This window comes from Xyrauchen texanus, chromosome 12 (genome assembly GCF_025860055.1).
Source record: "Xyrauchen texanus isolate HMW12.3.18 chromosome 12, RBS_HiC_50CHRs, whole genome shotgun sequence".
Lineage (NCBI taxonomy): Eukaryota > Metazoa > Chordata > Actinopteri > Cypriniformes > Catostomidae > Xyrauchen > Xyrauchen texanus.
Window position 1 is genome coordinate 30,547,350 of NC_068287.1, and position 16,937 is coordinate 30,564,286.

Here is a 16,937-nt window from a genome sequence, read left to right on the forward strand (position 1 = left end):
ATCTTCTTCCACTTTCTTAAGACAATAATCACAATTAAACTAAGCAGTTATATTGTTTTGTTAGTTGTTTTGTTTTTTACTGAAGAAAAGTAAGATTAATATATAATTAATTTTCACATAGTCAGCACGTCCTGCACCATAGGTGGCCATGTTGGTTTTAGGTCAAGCTGACTTAATGATCACAGCAAATAAGTCACGTGACCCACATACTCAAAACAGACCCAATGATAAATGATAACAAAATTGGGTGATAACCCACTATAAGAAACCAAAGAGCATGTATATTTTGGTGCACATGGCCTGTTTAATGGTTAATAAATCATGAGGTTAATAAATCATGACACAGTGTCCTAACAGTCAGTAAATTATTCTTAAAGAACTCTTTGGACCTCAGGGAAAATGCAAACAAGGGGCTTGCTCATACAAGCCATTTTGTAAAAGATGTGTGTGATAGTTAGTTGGATGAGAGAATGTTTTGTCAAAGGAGGGAGTGTTTTTTAGTTGGGACAGGCGCTTCATGTAGAAGGGTGGTGTAGCTCTGTTTGGTGGATAACAAGGCACAGAACCACAAAAGGACAGTAAAGAACGCATATCCTGTCAAACTCTCTGAACGGTATGTATGTTAGCATGGATATTTAGAGCTACAAACTTCTGTTTCATTCCACCTGAATATATTGTTTTTATTTGATTGTAATTGTGACATTTTAGTTAGTGAAAAGATTGCATATTTTCTTGCATATGAAAAATAGGGTGTTCAATATATTAATAATAATTTATCCTATACAGTTACAATTCTAACTGTACAATTTAGTTAATCTCTTAATATTTCTTAATCATTTTCCTGTTTGTACTTTTTAATTGTGATTTAAGTTTTAGTTTTACATACACAATGTCTGAAAAATGTAGCTATCATGCAACACAGAAAAATCTTGAATTTACTCACAGCTCTCAAGCAAGTCAGCACAGATTCCTGTGTCCTGAAACATCAATATTTTTGTTAGGATTAAGATTAATAGCAAGTTTAGTAGCACAAGGCTTGATTTATCTCTTAGCAAATATGCACATCAGCTGCCTTGTGGAGTTGAGGAAAAGGCTTGAATAGTGAACATTTCCATTTATTTATGGCAGACTTATAAAATATTTATAGTGAAGTTTAACACATACAGATTTTCTAGTAGTACTTGTGCAGACGAAAGAAGGAACCATAATGAGCTTCAGGGTGAGTGTATTATTCCTGACCGTGGCTATGGCTCTAGTCTGTGGTCAGAGGAGACGCCCTGCAAAAGAAGAGTGGAACTACCGTGATGGTGGTGAGCTGATTTATTTTTGTTTAACAAAACATTCTTTATATGTTCTCACTGGTATGTTTCGATATATGGCTTAATGTTTTTAGTTTCTCTGAACCTGAATATTAAGTAGGCTACATTACAGCTGTAGCATGCAGTAAAAACAGAACCTTCAGTGATATTGCTTTTTGGGTCCTCAGCAGAGAAAGTAAACATGCGAGGAGTTGCAAACCTGACTCAGGTCCTGGATGATTGGAGGTTTGATATCCTGAACCAAATAAAGGGACTCCTACAGAATGACCACCAGTCCTTGCTTCCTGACTACTCCAGGTTCAGTGTTACAATGTTCAGCTGAAAAGAATAACTTGAATTCCCATTTTGGTTAAATCTGTTTTGGTGTCAGTCAAGCTGGTCGAGCAGCATTAGCATTTCTGGATGAAGCTGGTTAACCAAAGATATTTTGCTGGTTAAGCTAGTTAAAAAAGTCAAAAAAAAAATAAATGCTTGAGTTCTTTACCTTAGGACACCAGTGCATCAGCATCCAAAACACAACATATGGTGTTCATTTCTGCAGGGGTGTAACATCAGATTTCAAAATTCAACCATTTTTTTTCACACAGACATAAAACAGCAAGGACAGAAAGTTGTTATTGTTATGGTATCTGCAGCTATGTCAAATGCATGTGGATTGCGTTCTTTTCAGAGCAGAACATTTAATAAAGCTGGAAACTTCGCAAAATTTGGAAACTTCCTGGCTCCAAATGATTTGGAAATGTAGTCATCAACATATTCCTCGGGGCACTACAGTATGCCATCAGTAACATAATCACCAGTGTCCAATCAAAATCTGCAGTATTTTGGCACAAATTCTTATGTAGATACTGTAGATTTCACATGAATAGGTTGTGTGACAAGCCCTCAGCCTCAAAAACCATGTATGAAACAACACAACTATGTTCACTTGCAACAATGATAAAAAGGTTTTGTTCTAACCACAATGTGTTTTGTACAGATAATTATTGGCTTTTGGTATTGTGTTAGATTGCCACTCAATGTTCAATGTAAAATTTGGGTCCTCAAGTAAATCAGACAAGAACCATTCTTCTTTACCATGTTCATTTCTCTTAAATTCTTAATTTCTTTCTTTCATTGATGTTTCTCAGGATTCAGCCTCTCTCTGAGGCTTTGGATGATTTGTACAAGGAGTTCAATGCCCTGAAAACACATCTTGGTGAACTGACCGAGAAGTTTGTACCTCTAGAAACCTTCATTGATGAACTGAAGACAGAGAGGGCCAATGTTTTGGCCAATGCCAATGCTAACCCTACCAGTCCAGTGCGCAGAAGGGTCATTAAGAAGAAGACTCTTGGATCCTAAACGTCCTGAACTTTGGTACGGAGCTGGAATGCTCCTGACAGGATGTAGATTTGTTTAGATTTGTTTTCCTTGAGCTTCTCAGTCCCTTGCCATCTTGTTACTGCATGTTGCTGGGAAACAGGTAATAAACAACATGCTTAAAATGCTGAAGGTCCCCCTCTGTGGTTTGGGCTATATCTGAAAGTAGCAATTTAAAATGTGAGGGCCTTGCTCATAACTAACATTGCAAAAAATAACAGACACAGCTGTAACCACAGGACTGACTTCATTTTTTAGCCTATACCTTGCATCTCTCCTAAACAAAGGGATAATTTTAAACATGTCTTTGGTATTCAGCATAAGAGCATTGCATTTTATTGCCAATATTATTAACCCTGTACTTGGAATTAAGTCTGTTTGAGTATTTTCAAATAAGCATGAATGTCAGTGTAGTGATATTTGGATTTTACAGCTCTCATAATGATCAATGACTCATACAGGTGTAAACTAATTATGTAAAAGCTAAGAACATTTCAAGAACACAATCAATTGTGTTTATTTTATTGTGTATTTATGCATTTAATTTGATGAGCATGGTAATTAAAGGCTTAATTTCTCTTGCAGCCTCATGTAAGCTATAATAAATTCCATCTGTTGCATACACTCCTTAGTTTCAGTGTGTGACTTAAGACATAATTTGATTTCTGCATAAAGGAGTGATGTTTGTATTTTTTTATTCTGTGCATGCTTTCATTATATCCATGTCCTTGTGTTATCCTTGCTTCTCAGCATCTCGCACCACATTTTAAGAGAGGTGCTTCTTATATATTTTATTTTCACTTGCTGTTGGAATTTATATATATATGGGGTGGTAATCAACATTATAACACAAATGCTGTCAATTGACTTTAACTTGTATTAAACCCGGAATATTCATTTTAAGATTCATAAGATTTAAACTAGTCAAACATGACCACACATAAAAAGAGGGTTGATCACTTTTATTTTGGTCAAATGAGTGTTTGTCAATGTTATTCACAAGAATATTATTCAGATTACACTGTTTGAGCCCTGCATTGTTTTATCATCAAGCTGTACAGCTCCCTGCAGCCTCCTTCGGGATATCTATTCCCAGGCTACTTTCAAGGCCTGTTTGGGCAGAAGAATGCAATTCACTGGGTGTCATAATACTCACCTCCTCCACTGCTGATTCAAACAGGACTGACGATCAATGCAAAAAATCTGCCATCCAGCATTTCACTTCTCCATGAAATTGTATTTATTTATTTTCCAGACAATATATGTGTGGCAGCGGGGGCGTGGTCAAGCGCCCGTCCGGGAGAGAAAAGCGGTAAGGGCGCTCACACCTGGGCTAAATTATGTCTAACACCTGTCTCTAATTGCAGTAGAGCGAGGAGAGCGGATAAAAAGCCAGCAGCCGCAGAGCAGGGGGAAGAGAGATCGACAACGAACTCAGCGTTCGAATACAGAGACATTGTAATACTGTGTGACTAGAAAGGCAAATTAAAAGGCTTACCGTGTCTCGGAGTCTTGCTTCCTGTCATCCTTACAGTAGCGTTACACTGGTGCCGAAACCCGGGACATTATTAGGAACACCTGTCTTCCAAAGGATGGAACAGAATCGCCCCGTAGAGTCCTCCCAGCTGGCGGAAGTCCTCCAGTCCCTCGCTACACTCCATCAGAGCCACCAACAATCCCTGCTTGAGCTCCGGCAAGACCAGGATCGTCGCTTCTTCGAAATCATGCGGGCTCAAGCAGAGGACCGGCACGCCATCCGGAGCCTCCTCAGCCAGGAGGCCGCTCCAGCCGCAGCCGCGACCCCGGACACCCGCGCCACATTGCCCCCACCCGCGTTACAGAAGATGGGGCCGGCAGATGACCCAGAAGCGTTCATCGACTTGTTTGAACGAACGGCGGAAATTTGGGGTGGCCCCAAGACCAGTGGGCAGCCCGTCTAGTCCCTCTCCTGTCCGGGAAGCACAACTCGCGGCGCAACAGCTGCCGGCAACAAGCCTCCTGGCTTACCCCGATCTGAGGAAAGCCATCTTGCAACGGGTTGGTCGGAGCCCGGAAGAAAGTCACCAGCTCTTCCGGGCCTTGAAGCTCGATAAATCCGACCGCCCGTTTGCGTTCGCCCAGCGGCTCCGTGATGCCTGTCGGAGGTGGCTGCTCGCGCGGACCGCGACGCCGAGGAGCTAGTCGACCAGGTGGTACTGGAGCAGTTTGTCCAGCGTTTGCCCCGAAGACGGCCGAGTGGGTCCAGTGCCACCGCCCGGCGTCGCTGGAGGAAGCCGTCCGACTCGCGGAGGACCACATGGCGGCGATTCCCAGGGCGGATGAGCCCTCTCTCTCTGTCTCCCCTTCCCCTGTGTCTTCCCCTGTTTTTTTTCCCTCCCCTCTTCCCTCTCGCTCTGCTCTCTCCCCAGGGTCCGTTCCTGCCCCCCGCAGGCGCGGAGCGTTTGTGAGACCAGCTTCCCGGCCTTGGGAACACCCGCCTAGCCCTTCCCCGTCCTTCAGCCGCTCTCCTCCTCAGGTGGGGGCACCCGCCAGCACGGGTGCGGCCGCAGCGCCTGGGCCGGTCTGCTGGAGGTGCGGAGACCCGGACCACTTCCGGGATCAGTGTCCGCTGATGGAAATAGGGGCAGTGGTGCGGGTCTCCGATGTTCCGCAGGCTGCCCCCGATCGGGCTGGAGCGTACCGGATTCCGGTAAGAATCCAGGGGGGTACATACCAAGCTTTGTTGGATACCGGCTGCAACCCGGGGCTCTGGGCTCAGCTAAACTGGTGAGGGTGAGGTGTGTGCATGGGGATATTCACAAGTATCCCGTGGTGACTCTGGCGATCAAATTCCGGGGAGAAAAACATAGTGTGGAGGCAGCGGTTAGTTCCCGCCTCACCCATCCGCTAATTTTGGGTACGGATTGGCCGAATTTTAGAAAGTTATTGGAGGGAGTTTGTGCGGATGGGTCCTGCGTGAAAGTGAAGGGGTGTGTGATGTGCGATGCTTTGGCGGGGGAGGCGGAGCCAGGGCCGTCCTCTGCTGCTCCGAGTGACGTGGGAAGGGGCGAGGTGGACGCTCCTCCTCTCCGTGAATTCTCGGAGGGGGACTTCCCCTTGGAGCAGTCGCGGGATGAAACCCTTAAGCACGCCTTTGACCAAGTGAGAGTAATCGATGGTCAACATCTCCGGCCGGGTGTCGCCGTTTCATATCCGTATTTTTCGCTTATTAAAGATCGGTTATACAGGGTGACGCAGGACGCCCAAACAAAGGAGGAAGTAACACAATTATTGATTCCACGGAGCCGCCGGGAAATGGTTTTCCAGGCGGCTCACTATAATCCCATGGCCGGTCACCTAGGGGAACGGAAAACACTTCTCCGTCTAATAGCCCGTTTCTATTGGCCGGGCATGGGCGGTGACGTCCGCAGGTGGTGTGCGGCGTGCCGTGAATGTCAGCTGGTAAACCCACCGGCCACCCCAAAAGCGCCGTTGCGCCCTCTACCATTAATCGAGGTCCCCTTCGAAAGAATTGGGATGGACCTCGTCGGGCCATTAGAACGGTCAGCACGCGGACATCGCTTCGTGTTAGTCCTGGTGGATTACGCGACGCGATATCCGGAAGCAGTGCCTCTGAGCAACATCTCCGCACGTAGTGTTGCAGGGGCACTCTTCAAGATAATCTCCCGGGTAGGGATTCCGAAAGAAATCCTCACCGATCAAGGCACGACTTTTATGTCACGGACACTTCGCGAACTTTATGAGCTCTTGGGCATCAAATCGATTCGCACTAGCGTTTACCATCCTCAGACAGATGGCCTAGTGGAACGATTTAATAAAACGCTCAAGAACATGATTCGTAAATTCGTACACGATGACGCTAGAAATTGGGATAAGTGGCTAGACCCCTGTTGTTTGCAGTACGAGAGGTCCCGCAAGCCTCCACCGGGTTCTCCCGTTTGAGCTGCTGTACGGGCGACGCCCCGCGGTGTCCTTGACGTCATCCGCGGCGTGGGAGGAGGGACCTTCTAATAGTAAAAATGAAATTCAGTTCGTTCTCGATCTTAGAGCAAAACTCCACACACTGGGGCGACTAACACAGGAGAATTTGCTCCAAGCTCAAGAACGCCAACGCCGGCTGTATAACAGGGGTGCTCGGCTACGGAATTTGCACCGGGAGACAAGGTACTCGTATTACTCCCAACATCGAGCTCTAAATTACTCGCCAAGTGGCAAGGACCCTTTGAGGTCACACGACGAGTGGGGGATCTCGATTATGAGGTTAAATGTACCGATAGAGGGGGCGCGCGTCAAATTTATCACCTCAACCTCCTGAAATTATGGAGGGAGGAGGCGGCCTCTGTGACGTTGGCCACGGTAGTTCCGGAGAGGGCGGAGCTCGGACCGGAGATAAACAAAAACTACAATCCCAACACTCCGGTTACTTGTGGGGACCAACTTTCGCCGCGGCAGCTCACAGAGGTTTCTGAATTACAGAAGGAATTTGCGGGCGTATTTTCCCCTCTACCGGGCCGTACAAACCTCATACAGCACCACATCGAGACCGAGCCGGGCGCGGTGGTGCGTTGCCGCCCCTATCGCTTACCCGAACATAAAAAGAAAATCGTACGGGAAGAATTAGATGCGATGCTTGATATGGGCGTAATAGAGGAATCCCACAGTGATTGGTCCAGCCCGGTTGTTCTTGTTCCCAAGAGTGATGGGTCTGTTCGATTCTGTGTGGATTACAGAAAAGTCAACGCGGTGTCTAAATTTGACGCGTACCCAATGCCCCGGGTTGATGAACTGCTCGATTTTATTCGACCTTGGATTTAACAAAGGGTTATTGGCAGATCCCCTTGACACCAATGTCCCGTGAGAAAACAGCCTTCACCACGCCGTTTGGATTACACCAATTTGTGACGCTTCCTTTCGGTTTGTTTGGGGCACCAGCCACGTTTCAGCGACTCATGGATCGGATCCTCAGACCGCACACCGCGTACGCCGCTGCCTATTTAGATGACATTATCATTTATAGCAATGATTGGCAGCGGCACATGCAACATCTGAGGGCCGTCCTGAGATCGCTGCGGCGGGCGGGGCTCACAGCAAACCCCAAGAAGTGCGCGGTTGGGCGTGTGGAGGTACGGTATCTGGGGTTCCACTTGGGTCATGGCCAGGTGCGTCCCCAAATTGATAAGACCGCGGCGATTGCGACTTGCCCTAGACCTAAGACCAAAAAGGGGTGAGGCAGTTCCTGGGGCTGGCTGGCTATTACAGAAGATTTGTGCCTAATTATTCGGACGTCACCAGCCCGCTGACTGACCTCACTAAAAAGGGGCTCCAGATCCGGTCCAATGGTCAGAGCAGTGCCAACAGGCGTTCACGCAGATCAAAGCTGCACTTTGTGGGGGCCGCTTTTGCATGCACCTGACTTCTCTCTCCTTTTGTATTGCAGACGGACGCTTCAGACAGAGGGCTGGGGGCCGTACTCTCGCAGCTGGTGGAGGGAGAGGAGCCCGGTGCTGTACATTAGCCAAAGCTCTCCTTAAGGGAGACTAAGTACAGCACCGTGGAGAAGGAGTGTCTGGCCATCAAGTGGGCGGTCCTCACCCTCCGGTACTACCTGCTGGGGCGGGCCTTCACCTTCTGCTCGGATCATGCCCCACTGCAGTGGCTCCACCGCATGAAAGATACTAACGCCCGGATCACCCGTTGGTATCTGGCCCTCCAGCCTTTTAAGTTCAAGGTGGTCCACAGACCGGGGTGCAGATGGCTGCCGCCGACTTCCTCTCCAGAAATGGGGGAGTGGTAGGCAGGTCGGATGACGCCCGGCCTGAGTCGGGCGGTGGGGGTATGTGGCAGCGGGGGCATGGTCAAGCGCCCGTCCGGGAGAGAAAAGCGGTAAGGGCGCTCACACCTGGGCTAAATTATGTCTAACACCTGTCTCTAATTGCAGTAGAGCGAGGAGAGCGGATAAAAAGCCAGCAGCCGCAGAGCAGGGGGAAGAGAGATCGACAACGAACTCAGCGTTCGAATACAGAGACATTGTAATACTGTGTGACTAGAAAGGCAAATTAAAAGGCTTACCGTGTCTCGGAGTCTTGCTTCCTGTCATCCTTACAGTAGCGTTACAATATGATATTCTAGAAGATCCCTCTGTAATGTGCTGAAATTACTTCTTGACAAAAAAAAAAAAAATTACAAAATAGTGGTCAGAGGAAAAATTGCTGGACTTGATTGACAGGAGTACAAGACCAATGTGACAGGGGTTGATTGGGAGGGGAAAAAAGCACCTGGTCACTGAATGGCACTATTAAAATAAATGAGATGGCAAATTTTATAGGGTGGACAAATGCCATTTTCTGTTTTAGCCACAAGTGAAATGAGTTTTGAGGAAACAGTCCCTACCCAAGCAAGATGATCCGCCATGCTCTCTTCTCATAAGAAGATTTAAGGCTGAGCTTTGGATTACAAACTGCAGCCAAGTAACTCCTGTTGACTGAGAGAGGAGGAACAAATGACTTGTTACTGATTTTGTTATGTCTGGGACCTTAAATGGCACTCTGTAAAACTATATCATTGAAATAATAAGAAATATACAAGTGCTTATGACCCTGAAACCTTGTGCAAGGAAGATGAAAACTTCTTCTTCATTATCTTGCATGTCCACAAGGGTTTCAAGTTACTTCCATGAAAACTAATTACACTGAAGATGAAATTACCACAAATTCTGCAGCCAAGGTTACCAGTTTTTAAAATCCATTAAGATCTAAAAAAAATAAAAATAAAATGGTGGGTGCATGTCGTGCTAATAAATGTGCTATCAGAATTTCAGAAAGGTGGAGTTGAGACACATTGCAAAGCAAATCATTAACCTCTCCAAGTGAAACAGCAAATTAGGAACGTGTTGCATCAATTATGCATGAGAAGTCCCAATTTTTCAGTCCAACCAAATTTTCTGTCAACCCCTTTGTTTAAAGATTTCCATTTTAAACAGTGCTTTAAAGCCCCTCTGCCTGTGGTGCTGTAATTAATGACTGAGAAAGGAGAGAGAAGAGAGTTGCAAATTAACTTTTCAGGTATTTCATTAAAATGCCGGTTGGCCTCAGGAGTGTCAACTGATCCTCTGAACAAAACTCCCAGACAGATCCGGTGCTGGCATTTTTAGCGCTTCAGGTAAATAGATTCAAGGGACTGGGACTCAAGGGGACAGCAGCACAATTCTCTGCTCGAACTGTTTTCAATTTAACAGAAGCACTGTTTAGCTCTCAAATGGTCTATGAGTAAGGTTCAGGACGGTTTTAGAGATGAATACTTCTTTTTAAATGAAAGCCCTGAATTTGATGTTTCCAGGGCTCTGTAAGCCTGTTGCTGCAAAGACATGACTCCTCACCAGCGCTGTCACTAGAAACTCTGGGCCCCTTGATTATACACTTTTATGGGCCCATCATCTTTTTTCCCTAAAAATAAATCCTACAAAGTGTTCTGGTGGATTTCTTAATATTTCTATAGAATATGTTTAAATATTTCAGAATATTTATTTAATGAATATTATTTCTGTTTGGTTTAATGTTGTTTATTTGCTCATTTTGACATGTTCAGAATCTTTTCCTAAGCTCAGAATCAGGAGTGTAAATGAATTGAGTAAATGTTATTTTTGGGGATTTGTACTTTACTCGAGTGCATACTTTTTTTTTTTTTTTCTAAATTACATTTGAAAAGAAAAAATAGTACTTTGTACACCTTAAATTTTATTTAAACTTGAAAATTACTGGACTGAAGCCACCTATTTATAGATTTTACAAATGACAAGAGTGTTGCACGGTGGCTGTGTGGATTTATTTTTTTATCTTTCTCTATGTCTCAAGGGGCTGGGTGCTTCTGACATCAAGTGCCTTCTCTCATGCAAGGAGCATTGCATGGCTGTGACATTTTTGCAAAATAAAATTATGTGTTTCATTACACGTCTCAGTACAGTTCCGAAGTGAAATGTCCACTGTGTGGTGCTAAAAGCAAGTGAAATGTTCTCCCATACAGATGAGGTTTTAAATCAACAAAACCAACCTCCCTACCCTAAACCTTCAACATAAACCAAAACAATAGTGTCAGAAAAAGCAATGTGATGTGAAAAACAAAATCTCAGATGGAAACATGTCATTTTGTGGTGCTTCTATGACACTTTTGGCTCACGTTTCAAGTTGTGTACTCTTCAGGGCATGTACGTAGTCCTTTACAACACAAATGCAATGCTCTATCAGTTGAGCTATTGTGCAATTTGATCACACTTGAACAAGCTTGTAAATGTAGTTGATTATGTTATGCAAACGTTAAAATTAGTCATGCACTATAGTTAAGGTGTTATATGTAACAAGATTGCACTGTGTGAGGAAGAGAGTGAAAAGTGTTTATGAACTGATAATCTGCTGTTTTACTCGTGATTTGAGTGAAAGGGGATAAAAGTAATTGCTGTTTTAGCGTCTCTAGTGTTCATTTTACCAGGAAATTGCTGTGTTATGTACAACAGGCCATATAAATATAATTTTGCAAAATTGTAGCTATTGTAACATGATTCTTTGACCAGGTTGCCAATGCCACTGGGGGAGAAATATGATGGTCATTCATATTCATTGAATCTTTTTTCCACACAATGAAAATGAATGGTGACTGAGTTAATTCTGCAAAAAAAAACATCTCTTTTTGTGTTCTACAGAAGAAACAAAGTTATACAGGTTTAATATGACTTGTTTGGTAAACCACTGGATCTTACATCAACACTAATTGTTGTAGGCCCCTCTGGACCTGTGAGTCCCAAGAATCATTCCCTTCTTTCACCCCACAAGCGATGACCAGGCTCCCTGCTGCCATTTTGGGTTACATAATGGCAGTCGTTGTAATCATCTTTTTTTGAGCCAGGGCTGTATTTTATTTGCCGAATCTGTAAGCCTGACACAGCTGGCATCAGAGTGGGGCGACAAAATTCATGCTTAGTGGCACATGCTGAACTCCTTTTGGAACGTGGATCAGGGCATATTCATTTGCTGTTAAACCCCTGTATTTTGGGAACAGCTCTCCTCCAGAAACATGCATGAAGTCACAGAATGACGGAAGGAGAATTAGCATTTTGGTGAGGTTTGTTTGTGCTTCTTTAATTAGAGGGGCTAAGTATAAGTCAAAGCGCATTCATGAAATCTAGATGTGTACAACTGATCTTAATCTTTACGTTAGCATAAAGCTGGAAGATTGCAGCTAACCTCTGACGCAAGCAAAACCAAGTATTTTTAGAACATCTAGCTATGATTAATGTTGGATGTTTATTGCCATTGAACTAGCTGAATCGACTGATGTAGAGTGTGTCCAGTCAATCTATATATGGGTAGAAAGATTCTGAAATTCTTATAGATTTCCAGAAAAAAAAGATGATAGAGGCAGAACAGAATAAAAAGTCAAGTAATTTTATTTGTGTGTGTTGTGTGCTTGGTGTGTGTGTTTGTGTGTGTATTATTAAAAAAAAAAGTCCCAGTGGGGATTTAATCTTGTATTTGCTGTGATGACAAAATACAAACGTCATGGTAACTGTCGTAACTTCCATTCCCTGAGGTAGGGAACGAGACATTGTGTCGAATGAAGTGACACAAGGGGTTTTCCTAGGGAGCCTCGCGTACCTCTGAACTTGAGAAAAAGGCCAATGAGAAATTGGCAGACAGACTTTGCATGTCCCGCTCCTGTACATACGGGTATAAAGGGAAGCAGGCATGCATCTGTCAGTCAGGTTTTTGCACTGAGGAGCCGAGATTAAGGCACGGCCGTTTACAGTGGTAGGTCTAGTGCTGTGGCAGGAGGGACACAATGTCTCATTCCCTCCCTCAGGGAATGGAGGTTACGACAGTAACCATGACATTCCCCTTCTGTCACTCACTCGATGTTGTGTCGAATGAAGTGACACAAGGGGTCCCATTCAAAAATGCCACGCATTAGTCCGTGTTACATGAATTGCTAAGACAGGTGCAAGGAGGCTGCTGCGTGCTAGAGGCAACTGTGTTGGCTGCACGTAACCCTCCCCAACACCCCCAAAAGAGATTTCATATACAGACCTTAGGTTCCCGGCACCCCTGAGGGGGGAACAGGTGCTGCATGGGAGAAAGCCCAGCAGTCGCGGCCTTTTCTCTCTCTATGTCTCTTGCAAAGGGTGTGAAGTGGCTGGGGCTATCTTAGCGTTATGAAATGTGTCGGGGAAGGCAGTCTTTCCTGGTCCTATAATTTCTGGGGGTAAAGACCCTGAGGAGGCCTCATCCTTCCCAGGCTAGGGGGAGGTAACATGTGGCAAATACACCACGAGGGTTGTGAAGGCGTACGTGGGAGCGGCGCAGTGGTAGGTCCTGCCTAATGAGTGGGGAGCTCTACAAGCACAGCGACCGGGGGTAGTGGGACTGCCCAAGGGAGCTGTTCTGCATTACCGAGTTCTACCAGCTCGGACCTGACAAAACACAGGACGAGACCGACTGTTTGTAAAATCCCACAGAGGTATTGGGTGTTGCCCAGCCCAATACCTCTGTGGGATTGTATACCTCAGATGTCTGCTAGGGAGGTGACGTTGACCAGTAGGAATGAAAGCACTGACCGAACTGCGCATTTCTGCGTGTCTTTGGCTCGGGAAGAACACCAATTCACGAATGAGCACCACTTTAGGGCATAAAGTTGTCTGGTGGAGGGAGCTCTGGCTCGGTTGATCATGTCTATGACTGGAGGTGGTAGATCACTTAGATCTTCTGCGTCCCATCCAGGGGCCAGATGTGGAGATTCCAGAGGTCTGGGTGTGGGGGCCAAAGGGTACCCCTTCCCTGAGAAAGAAGGTCCTTCCTCAGGGGAATTTTCCAGGGAGTAGCTGTCACGAGAAGCGTAAGATCCGAGAACCAGGTCTGGGTGGGCCAGTGAGGAGCCACCAAGGTGACCTGTTCCTCGTCCTCCCTGATCTTGCACAGCACCAGTACTCGGAGGTTCACTGGGGGAAAGCACCTGGTCCCTGTGTGCGCATAGTAACTCTCGAGAATGAGCCAGGATGAGCCAGTCGTCGAGGTAGTTGAGTGTGCGGATGCCCACTTCCCTTAGTGGGGCAAGGGGTGCCTCTGCGACTTTCGCGAAGACTCGAGAGGACAGGGACAGGCTGAAGGGGAGGACCTTGTACTGATATGCCTGGCCGTCGAACGTGAATCATAGGAAGGGTCAGTGTAGAGGAAAAATGGGGACGTGGAAGTATGCGTCCTTCAGTTCTACCACCGTGAACCAATCTAGCTGACGAACGCAGGTAAGAATCAGTTTATGAGTGAGCATTTTGAACAGGAGTTTTTTGTTTTGTTTTTGGGCTGTAGAAACCCTTCTTCATCTCAGCTGGAGGGACGGGCTCTATCGTATCCATGAGAAGCAGAGTCGTGATCTCTGCCCGTAAAGCTCTGGCTTTTTTGCCACATACGGAGGTAGAGCGAATACCGCTCATACGATGCGGGAGCCGGGTGAACTGAATTGTGTCGGATGGTCCTGGCCAACCAGCATGAAGGATTGGAGAGCGAAAGCCACATGTCCAAACTCTGCGTTTACGATAGCTTTTGACGTACCGGGAGGGCCTTTGCGGTGGGGGGCAGGTAATAGCACGTTGGGAGGCAGAAGAGCGTCCCGAGGCTTGTGTGCTGAGAAAAGACCCAAAGCACTTACTTTGCTCTGCTCAACTGGCTGGGGGTGGGTTAGAGACTGAGGAAGAGGTCCTGGAAAGGCATCTTCAGAACTTGTCAGCACTGGCCTGCTGGGGCTGAGCAGTCGTGGGTCCGGAGGCGAGGGAGCTGTGTCTCGGGAGCCAGGACTGTAGAGTTTTTGGGCCGGGGTGCCGTGAGAACAGCGCTCACCAGGTGGATGACCCAGGGAGTGAGGAAATCACTCTTTAATTGAGAATGTGGGTACCACATCCCAAAGGCGGTGTGGCAAATTAAACAAGGATTCTCCTCCCGGCCCTCCACCGGGGGACGGAGTGGTCTTGGTACCAGCTCCGGAGCGAACATTTGACTTCCTGGGTCACCCGTCTCAGGAGCGCTTCGGAGCTTTCCTGTTCCTGGAAGGGGTCCTGGAGACAGGGCGCGTACGCCGCCTGCAACGTGCTCGACACTGGGGCTGAGAGCTGGTCCCGGGTTGAGGCGGAGCTACCTGTTGTTTAGCAGGGGGACGCCCTCAGCGAGCAGGTGGGGTGCGCTGATATGGCAATGCCGCGGCATGATGTGTTATATCGTCTCCGTCTGCTTCTTCACCGCCGAAAACTGGACCACAACGGTGGCCATCGCCCGCCCGAGTGCCTGCGCTGTGACATCTGTGGCTCTGAAAGCGAGGTCGGTGGCAGAGCGCAGTTCCTGCTGCACGTCGGGGTTGGGACTACCCAGGTGTAGATCTTTGAGTGGCTTGGCTTGGTGGATCTGCAGGACAGCCATGGCATGCAGGGCAGATGCGACCTGTCCGATTGTGCTGTAGGCTTTCGAGGTCAATGATGGCATCATCCTACAGGCTCTGGAGGGTAGGACCGGGCGGTCTTTGCACATCCATGTACCCGTGGGACGCCCCGCCATCCAGGGTAGTGAGAGTGGATGAACGAAGGGGTCGGTTCCGGGCAGTAAAAGGTGCCCTCCATGACCGCGTCAGCACGTCATAGACTTCTGGGAAGAAAGGAACCGTGAGGGGGGGCATGGTTATGAGAGGTGACCTGACCCAAGGAACCAATCGATTAGCTGTGAGGGGGGACGGAAGGTGGCAGCCCAGACTAGTCATCAGCATCAGATGCCGCTATGACGCTCTCCGATGCCTCGTCATCCAATTCTGGGGGCTCAAGGGAGAATCGCCTATACCAAATCGCCTTCATCGCCAGCCGGGTTGTCCTCAATCCGGTGGGAAGAAGGAACGACACGGGGGGTGACTGAAATGGCTTTCTCTCGTGAGGAAAGAAAGACGCAACCGCAACTTTGCCATAGCTATGTTCTCGCACTGAGAACATGAACCATTCATATAACGCTGCCTGCATGTGATCGCAGCCTAGGCACACGAGGCAGCTTTTATGACCGTCAGAAGTGGAGAGAAATCGACCGCATCCAGGAACTACACAGAGGCGGAAAGACATCTTTAAAAAGATGAGTCCTGAAAAGGACGTTCAACACCTGCTGTGTATTGCTCTTTTATGAGTGAAAACCCAAACTCTTTTAGAGAAACAAACTCTTTTAGGAGGAGAAACACTCTTTTAGGAGGGGAAACACTCTTTTAGGCAGTGAAAGCGCTGTCGAAGCGCACAGGGGCATGGACTGCACAGCGTGCAGCGAGAGAGAACGTCAGCTGGAAATGCGGTGTAAGATCCAACAGCAGTGCTTCTTGCGAATAGAGGTGAGTGGAACAGTGGTGAACTCAGCTTGCTGTTGCACAACCGCTCGGCTCCAAAGAAATAAATCTGACTGACAGACAGATACCCGTATGTCCGGGTGTGGGATATGCAAATTCTGTCTGCCAATTTCACATCTGCCTTTTCTAAAGTTCAGAGGTACATGAGGCTAACAAGGAAGACCCCTTGTGTCACTTAATTCGACACAAAATCGAGTGTGTGACAGAAGGGGAAAGAGAGATTTCCTATAGTAGCTAATCTGAGGGGTGGTAGACTGTCCGCCTTTATCCCGACCTGTGCTTTAACTTAATGGATAGCCTCAGTCACAATTAACTTTATTGCATCTTTATTCTATTCAATGAACGTGAATGGTAACTGAGATGGTACATTCTGCCTAACCTCTCCTTTTGTGTTCCATGGAAGAAAGACCATAATATGGGTTTTGACCAACTTAATAGTGAGTAAATAATCACAGAATTTCCATTTGTTTAATAAACAAATGGATGGTTCCAACTTTATTTTTCCACTTATAAAATGTTCTATATAATTTTATATATACTGTATACACTCACTGCGCACTTTATTAGGAACACTATGGTCTTGTGCTGTTGTAGCCCACTCGCCTCAAGGTTCAATGTGTTGTGTATTCTGAGATGATATTCTGCTCACAACAATTGTACAGAGTGGTTATATGATTTTTGGCTCAGGCAGAACGGGTGGTGTGGAGAGAGATTAGACACTCACTACTAATGTGCCGCCAGGGTGGATATGGCAGAAAGTGCATGTTCTGTGCATGCCGCCATTGCTCATAATGTTTTACAACCACTTGGGATGATGTGAGGAATTAATCGAAAAACAACCTCTTTTCTCTGATC

General features: G+C 46.5%; 1 protein-coding gene across 1 annotated transcript; it reads left to right on the plus strand.

Annotated features, from left to right (window-relative positions):
• The first annotated feature begins 4,910 nt into the window (after positions 1 to 4,910).
• Positions 4,911 to 8,949, plus strand: LOC127653080 (uncharacterized). The gene is made up of 2 exons (XM_052139592.1): positions 4,911 to 5,370; positions 8,620 to 8,949. The coding sequence occupies exons 1-2, from the start codon at positions 4,978 to 4,980 to the stop codon at positions 8,620 to 8,622; spliced, it is 396 nt and encodes a 131-aa protein (XP_051995552.1). The 5' UTR covers positions 4,911 to 4,977; the 3' UTR covers positions 8,623 to 8,949.
• The last annotated feature ends 7,988 nt before the right edge of the window (positions 8,950 to 16,937 follow it).